The 9,306-nt window shown below is 39.1% G+C and overlaps 1 protein-coding gene across 1 annotated transcript; it reads right to left on the minus strand.

The window, feature by feature from the left end:
• Positions 1-149: 149 nt before the first annotated feature.
• On the minus strand, positions 150-8,572 carry LOC104077736 (glycerol-3-phosphate dehydrogenase, mitochondrial-like; the record flags this gene model as incomplete). Its single annotated transcript, XM_009579080.1, has 5 exons — positions 150-281; positions 782-957; positions 1,194-1,328; positions 3,954-4,147; positions 8,428-8,572. Coding segments are annotated over 5 exons (782 nt in total), but the record flags the coding sequence as incomplete, so codon positions are not given.
• Positions 8,573-9,306: the final 734 nt, after the last annotated feature.

The following is a 9,306-nucleotide window of genomic DNA, read 5'->3' on the forward strand; positions in this document are numbered from 1 at the left end:
GGAAGGGGAAAAACAAGAACAGAAAAAAATCTGGACCTCACCAAAGGAAAGGTCTTATGGAGATGTTTTACAAAGCCAGACTGACCTGCTCTAGAACCTGCTTATCCCAAGAAAAGAACCAAGGAACATTATGTAGTTTTTCCACATACCTCAGCTTCAATGTAAGGAAATTCAGATACAAGACGTTTTCCAACAATAGGCCATCTCTTTCCTGTAACTTGGGCTATTTTGGCCACCTCAAAAGCCTTGTCACCGTATGTCGAAGCTAGATGCTGAGCCACCTATGGAGTTGAAAACAGCACATCAAATAGACTCACGTTTTTCTTGTCAATTCTCTTATCACCAGTAACAAATAGGCTGAAGAGGGCATTAGATTTGGATTGTGTGGGAGGAAACTACTTGCGTTGTGAATGGGTTAGACCAGCACTGACACCACTATGTATGTATCAATGTAACTGTAACTAATGATGCTCCAATCTTCTGCGACACTGTGATCACATCTGAGATATAGATTTTGTTGGGCTCAAAGACGACAGATCCTAGCATGTCATAACATTTTAAAGCAGGAAACAGTCAAGATAAGGAGGAAGGGAAAAGGGAAGAAAAGAAGAACAATTACTAGAATTTATTTTTGTTAAAACTATCTTTGCCCTGGCCAGATAATAAGCTTTTATCAGGCTCAAACAGACCTCTGTACAAGTTATGCTGGTATTAGATTTAATGGGAAAACAAAACCCTCCAACACAGAAACATCAGAGCATCAACAGAAACCATGACTCACCTCACTTTCAAGTCCATAGTCTTGGACCAACCTAATGTAGAGAGTGGGACTCCAGTCCTCAGCCCCTTGTAGCTGCAGTCCAATGGTCTTACTGGAACCTGCCTTCAGATCATGCGCCTGAATAGCTGCATCAATGGTGTCCTGCGCCATGGCACGGTAGGTTGTCCACTTCCCACCTGTAACCACACATTTACTTCTTTATTTGGGGAATATGAAGTTGGTATGTACTATATATATTTTATATATCACATTATTCTTACTAGACTTGCTCCAACAAGCCAGTCACACTAGCACTGACAGATCAGTATCTACTTACAGAAATGTGAAGGACTATCCTGTAACAGAAAAAAGTGTTTAATAAAATACATTGGGGAAGCCCAACAAAGCTATACTTGAAGAGAGTTTCCAGTACCTGCTATCGTGACAAGACCACTATCGCTAATGGTAACGACATGATTCCGGGATATCGACTGCGTGTCTTTGGAGTGGGGGTCTGTGACCAGAGGACGAATGCCACTCCACGCTGCCAGCACGTCTCCTCTTCTCACTGTCCAGAACCAAAGATCAGCCAAAGTCAGCCAAGAACGGATGGGTATTTAACTCATACCCTTCCCATGGTCTTTGTGTCATTGCCTCCGAGTAGATACTTGCTATGAAACAAGGACTGCACCACACCATGCTTGTAAGTTGAGCAACTCAAAAAGCTGGAGAAGATTCTCCAAAGCAATGGAATAAGCTGGGCTGCAGAATTAAAAACAGCACTCCCCTGATTAGTATCAGTAATATTCTCTAGCCCAAAACAAAGTCAGAGACAGAGAGGTCCATTATTTCAAACTGGTTAGAAATCCAACAGAACAGAGATATCCTGGGAACTGATCAACCAAGAGAGATTCAACTGTCAAACTCGTCAATCAGCTCAAAAAAACCCCAAACCCAAAAAACAAACCCTAGCAAAACCAAACACACACCCCCCCCAGCACTAAGTCTTCTCCTTGTTTGCTTGTGCTGACAGGACAGTCCTTACATTACATTTTAGAAACCAAAATAAAGTTTGTTCCACATGAGCGTTAACGTTTGCTTTTAGGACTTCAAAGCTTTTTCTCTAGCTTGTAGGTTATTTTTCCAAGTGTTACTCTTGAGAAGTCATCTTTATCCACAGCCTTTATCAGAAGTGCAGTTACACATATACACAAGGAGAAAATTCATTGGCAGGGTTACGGTCAGCTGTAGCACATCGCCAAAGCTTGTACCCACGCCAGCGTTTGCTACTGCACAGCAACCCAAAAGGGCCTGGCTGACTTGTCAAAAACCACCCAACAGAAGTCCACGTCTCTTACGCAACTGCCGCTTCCAGCCCTGCCTTCTCTTCCTCCTCCTCATCACTGCTTCGGAAACACTGTCCCACTCCACAAGAAGCCTGACTAAATGGCCATTTACAGTTTTTCCGCCCCCCGTGCTACTCCTCTGCTTCCTGTCCAATTACAAGCATATCCCTAAAGCCAATCCTGACTTCTCAGTAAACTTGGAGGAAGAAAACCTGAAGGCATCAAGTAGTCACAAAAGCCCTTAACATTCGTAGGAAAATACCCTAGCCTCCAAAAGTCACTTTTTTTAATATATAAAACATGGGACCAATAGAGAATTTAATTAAATTAGTTTTGTTGCTTATTAAATTTGCAATAGAAAAATTGACTGATTTGCTTTATGCTGATGTCTTTGGAACATTTTTTTTTATACAACTTTCAAATAAATGATAATTGAAAATCAGTAACGGGGTGTAAAAAATATCCCCAAAGAACACAAAATAGATTTCAGAAATCAATGGTGCTCTGCCAGCATGTTTAACCTGCCAAACTGAAGTGTTAATCACAGAAATAAGATACCATATTACGTTTATAAACTAATGAAACTAGAAAAAGCAGCATGCGTGACACTATAATTAAACAGTTGGAACACATCCAAGCCTGTGTAAGTTGATAACCCTGGCACTGTCTCTGGCAGCAAAAAGGCAGGTCTGCAGTGAGTTGATATGGCCAGCATAGTTGTTAATTCAATAACAAGCAATCTATAAACACTGCTAATTGCATATGTGAAAAACAGCGTGCACCTAGGTAGGTTTCATTCAAAAGAATTAAACACTTCATAATGTACTTCTGTAAAATACCTTGCAAAATCTGTCTTATTCACAGTCTTAACGCTACCAGCTACCTGTCTGGCCTACCACGCTTATTTATACTGACTTCTGCTCAAGAAACTTAAAGGTACATTTCCTGAAGACTTTTTCTGAACTTTATACAATACAGAGCCATCAATTATCCACTTCAGGAAACAAGTAATCTAGCATTTCCATTCTCCGGACAGCAAGTTTTCCTAAATCTAAGGATGTTGCAATGTTCCTGACCGAGTGCTTTTCAGATTTATTTTAATGCTGCTACTACAACAGAAATACAGAAGTACAAATGCTTTCACAGAATAATTTTTAAAAAAACTCACCAAGCCTCTCTCCTTTAAACCAGTACTGAATCAAAGCAGGCCAGCATCTTACAACAAATGCGTTCTCAGCTCAGCTACTGAAGGGAACAACTGTCACCAAGTAATTTTTATAAATTCCCCTTTTTGCCCATCACACTTTCCTCTCCCACTGAAAACTGACACTATTAGATATTTACCATATCAAGAAAAGTAAATTCTAAGAATTTAGAAAAGTGCCTAGAAAAATGGAAATAAAAACAAAGACACAGGAAAAGAAAGAACAACTCTTCCTTCAAGCAAAGCAGGTGAGTTATTTGATATATTTGCGTTAGATGTACAACTGAACTGTCCCAGTTCTGCAAAACCTTGCATCTGCCACCCAAAGAGACCAGAATGACTTGGCTGTGGAGCTGGACAGTCAGTGCCAATTAGGTGAAAGGTATGTGAAATCTGAACATGCAGGTATCAACCGATTTCCATTTCAATAGTCCAAGTAGTGCAGGTATTATCTGGAAAAGCGTAATTTTTTAGCTCCGATGCATAGATCACAATGACACTTATGTCCCACTAGTTTTAGAAACGCGCAGATGCACAAGAACTATAGTTATCACAGAAGAACTTTAGACAGACAGCATTTACTCAAACTGCCACAGACATACCAGTACCTTCCTAGGGAAAAACAGAGCTGACAAAGGTTTACCTTCAACATCAGCACTAAGGTAGTTGCGCACTTCATTCAAAATGAAGTTTATATCTTCTTCCGTTGGTATCGGATGGGAAGTAACGTCAGTCGGGCTGTCTGTGGTCCCTGCAATAGTCATCTTCTCCCATGGCAGGAAGAAAATCACTCTACCATCGCTGGTGGCTGGGTCAAGCAGACCCATATTACCAGGGCTGAAATAAAGAAGGGACATGGTTCAAAACAGGTCAGGCATCACCAGCGATTCTGTTCTTGCACATCTTGCACCCCAGATAAAGTATTAGAACATTACCTTTGTTCTTAGGTCAAATGATCAAAAAAAAAAAAAAATCAGAGATTTCAACATGTGGCCATGACCCGACTTTGAAAGGTAGTCCCAGAAGTTTTGAGAAATAAGGCCCTTGAATGTGATGCGCAGATATTACTAGAATTTGATTTCCTAAGCAAGTTAGCAGACCACAAACTTAAATCAAGCAATCAGGCCTTTGGCATCTCACATCTCCATTCACTCTTGAAAATCTTGCCCATTGGAATTTCAAATACAAACATTTGGAAGTTTTAAAACAGGAATTACTTGAAACTCACGATGGAATTAACAGCTGCTTTTAAACAAAAAACGGACAATAATTTATATTATGCCATAAAGGAAAGGGAAGGCTGAAACAGAATGCACATTAAAATGGAAGAAATAAGAACAGAACCCTAGTTCCGTTTTGATGCGTCTAAGAATAATATTTAATGTTTAATTTTTCTTGTTATATAAACCCAAGTTATCAATTATTTGCACGCTAAACAGAGAGCAAAAGTAAAGACACACAAAATCTCAATGACTTTTATAACCTGCACTCACAGGAGGGGGAGAGGGTTAGCAGCAGAAAAAACAAGAGAACAGCAACATTGAAATCGTAAGTATTATGAGTACATTTAAACAGTAAACATCCAACGATACTGCAGCCTGAGTTTGCTGACCACCTGCCACTTGAACAGGAACAAACGCCCACAAACTCCCAAAGGATTCAGACCAAGAAGTATATTCCGAATGCTCCCAGCTCTCACTACAGCATTGCTGAACGGGGAACCGTATTTTGAGGAAAAAAAGGCAAAAGCTATCACCTCCGTAATGACTAACAGACACTAATTGGATGCTAGTATTCAGAGATTTTTTATTTATTTATGCCAGTCCTACAAACAGAGCGATTCAGTAAAATGAAGAAAAACAGTAGTTCTTCGTACAGGAGATTTTAACTTATGTATAAATATTTCCTCGTACAACGTGGGGAAAAAAACCACCATGTACAAAACCAGTTATCCTTATCATTTAGGAAATAGCTCTGCTTATATTTCAGAAAATAAAAGGCTTCTATAAACACTTCAAAGTAAACAGCTTTTATATAGGAAAACATTTAAGCTGCCCCTTTTTTTCATTCATTTTTACTTAAATGAAAGATGCTGACTTTCATTTCAGGTGCTGGAAGTCCTTGTAAAAACATCTGCAGTCAGTTTAGCAGTCTTCAGGTTTTCCACCTATTCCTGATAACGGAAGGAGGATATAGGAAATATATGGAAGGAGGATAGGAGGTATATATTCAGGGGGTAATAAGGACCATCAGAGGGGAATAATTCAATGGACTGAAATAACTACTAACACAATAAGTTGAAGGTAGACAAAGACCTGCTTGGATATGAATTACCTATTTAAGAGAGCTGCAAGCTGAATCACTGAATATTTCATTTTTAGGAAGTCTAAACTGATTACTGAAGGTAAGTTTTCAATATCTGGAATGGCTAGAAGAGAAGCTGAAAGTTTTCATATAGAGCATGTATATTAGAACATTTTTTAGATGATATTTATAGACATCTTAAGCATACAGTTGGAGAAGTACAATTTAATAGGGGAAGTCAACACAGATTTGTGAAAGGTAAATCACGTCAGACAAATGATTACTTTTTAAAATGAAAAAGCTATTGATTTAGAGACAGGGGAAACTAGAGATTTAATATACGGTATCAGAATATTCAGAAAACTTCAGACTTTCAAAAGTATGAATTTTTTTTTAGAATGTGATTTTGTAAAAACTGTTAAAAATAAGGAAGAGAAACAAGTAAAGACTTAAAACTAAATTTCACCACACCACCTATGGACTGAAGTGTTTTCAATTAGATTACACAGCAAATGATGAGAAAGGATGAAACAGTTTTCCATACGGAATTAATTTACTGAATTAATGACTACCAGCTATCCTGGGAAGCTTTCTCTCAATCTCCTATTGCTATGTTTGTTCCATCTTATATAAATAACTGAAAAGCCATCAAAACAAATTTAAAATAAGGTGTTTCCCATCAAAAACAAGCATCCTAACGCCCAAATATTGGCTGTTCTGGGACTCCAGTGGCATTTGACCAAAGCACCACAAATGCAGTTAAAGAGCAAATAGGTGACTTTCCACAGAGTGGAATTAAGATTTAACAGACAAGTTTACCTGGAATCTGGAATGCAAGGCAGATAGGAAAATTCAAGAAAGACAGAAAGCTTCTGAAATTTGTCGGGAAGGAGGGGGAAAAAAGTATTGCATTCATAGACACATTTCAGGCAGGAAGCCTATCTGAACAAAGGTAGCCCAAATCCTCTCTCATTTTAGCAGATAATATACTCAAACAATAGGGAGTGAGAGAGACTTACTGCAGCTACTAGAATAGCTATGTGTACACTAAAAATAGAATTAATGAGAGGAGGAATATTGGGACTATTAATGAAGAACATAAATAAGTAAGAAACCCATGGGAAATGAATGCATTAGGTTAACAATAGTTTTACAAAATCTTAACTACGTTTATATCTAAAAACCTCTAGCTGTTATAAAATTTTCATTTGTGTGAGTCTGGGCCAAAATTCTATAAAACATTTACCACAAGGCAAGTGGACGCAGTGAAGTGACGATCTTTGTTTGTTGAGGATTATTCCTTAGCACCAGGAGAACACCTGACACAACTAAGATTAAATACCACGAGTATTTTCCATTTAGTTCCTTGGTTTAAGCTATCCCACTTCAAGGAAATTCAGTACCGTTTTATCTAATCAGCTGTACTGTGGAGGCAGTATGTGGGCAGATACTATTTTACAAGAAAAGTAATGCCCACATGCTGACATACACAGGGGAACAAGGAGAACAAGAATTCTCTACATTTCCAATTAAAATTATTAGGTTATTACACAATAAATAAATTAGAGCCCTCATGCATATCAAGCCATCTTCTACTTTGAATTTACAAAGTGATTCGAAGTTTTAAACTTTACATGTTTTTGCTGTAGGGCCATAAAGTCAATCACACATGTGCTTCTCATAGTATATGAGGAAACTAGGATTACAACCCATTTCTCCACATTGCTAATGCTTTAAAGCAGCTATCAGGTCATTTTCCCATTTTTCATCTGGAAAGACACCAAAAAGAGAACAGAGTGGAAGAGTGATTTTACACTAGGCCAAAAATGCCTCAATTTTACAGTCTATGGTCATGTCCTATTGGGATAGCTTCGGCAAAAACGTGTTGTGCGCTGGAAGTCTGAATTTATATTCACAGAGGAGTGCAATGATGATATGGAAGGCATTATTATAAGTGCACTGTATCAACAGAATTGGGATAAGTCTATAAATGTGAATTTCCATTAGGATGCTAATGACTTCAGAAACCAAAGGTAATATTTGAGCTTCAACTGACAAGGCTTACTTGGTAGAAGGGGATTTGGTTTTGCAGCAGCAAATAAGGAAAGAAGCAGGAGTCTGCAGAGAGCACGCTCGCAGAGTGCCACGGGAACCTCTTCTGTAACAAGGTCAGCAGAGGGAGGCAAGTCTGTCCCACTGAAATAACCACGGGTGGGTGGGCTTGTGTCCACAGCAGCGTCAGAATTTAATCGTGTTATTTTGAACTACTTATTATATTGCCTACATGCTGCATTCATATTTACTATGAGTAGAATCGTAATGTAGCAGAGCACAGTGGCAGAGCACAGTGGCAGAGTGTTATTGCATAGAGAGCTTGATATTTAATAGGACAAGAGTTTTCCTCTCTGGAAGGTCTTACATGCTGCTTGTTTTCTTAAGAGAGGTGAACAAGCAGTCAGTACACTCAACTCAAACTCATTATTAAGAAAAGGTACCTTTCACAAGTCTGTTGTAGATGCTCTGCCTAAACGACCTTCTACTTCAACTGGAGTTCTGTGTTTGTGAGTTTTAACTAAGAGCTACAAGACTTCAGTCTTTTCTGAATATATGAAATTGTTATTCTCACAATATTCTCACAATAACAATATTCTCTCTGGCACAGTGCCAGAATCCTCTTTAAAAAAAACCAAAAATAAAAATCAAATCGTGCATTCAAAACTACCGTGAAACCTACAAATGCGTCTCTGCAAGCTTATTTATTACAGACACCAGCAGAGATTGTTACAAATGGTTTAGACTTTGAATATCGTTACCTGTAATAACCAGGCATCACAATATGCACGCCTGCACTTGGCTGACAGATGTTTGGTACTTCCTGATCATCCATTTTGCGCACAGAGTCTGTGAAAGGTCCCGTAGCATTGATAACACATTTGGCTTTGACATCAAATTCCTGCCCTGTGAAAGAAAACAGTATCAATCACATACACCATTTGTTTTCCTGCTCACTGACACTCTCTATTAGTAATTACCTATGAACTTAACCTACTGTAAAGTGTATCGTGCTTCTCTGAACAGAACAGCTGGAATGGTTTTTAAAAATTTGTAACAAAGTTTTCACGTAACACCAGATTTGAAAGAAAATGTTTTACAGTGGAATTCCATCTTATCTGTAAAGGCAGAAGAAGGTAGACTGGGTAGAAGTAGTTCAGCTGAAATCTGCCTCTCAAACAAGAGAGATTTCAGTCTCAACCCATAGACTTGGTAAACGGGATTATTACTGTACAGCACGTAGCATTTCACAATATCATCTTTGCTTGACAGAAGGGTTTGGATGTAAAGCTTAGTCTACCCTGCCAAAACACTAGTATTTGAGTGAAAAATCTGACAGAAGTTAAAGATGATTGACATTAATGGTATGCCACTGCACTCTGGGAAGATGGCTCCATCATCGGTTCATTGATATTTACAAACAGCAGTGTTCCCTGCTCCTCCCTCATTTTGTTATTTCTGCGTTTCTTTAACGACGAGAGCACGCTCCCCTCGAGTGCTGCGCTTTCTGTTCAACTGCGGCGCGGTAAAGCCCGCTGCAGAAAGCCGTCGCTTCCACCCACCGAGCAGGGTGCTGCAGACGGAAGGGCGCGCGGTGCCGCACCGCTCGCCGGCGGGCGCAGGCGGGCAGGAGGCTGCCT

This window comes from Fulmarus glacialis, unplaced genomic scaffold (assembly GCF_000690835.1).
Source record: "Fulmarus glacialis isolate BGI_N327 unplaced genomic scaffold, ASM69083v1 Scaffold48785, whole genome shotgun sequence".
NCBI lineage: Eukaryota > Metazoa > Chordata > Aves > Procellariiformes > Procellariidae > Fulmarus > Fulmarus glacialis.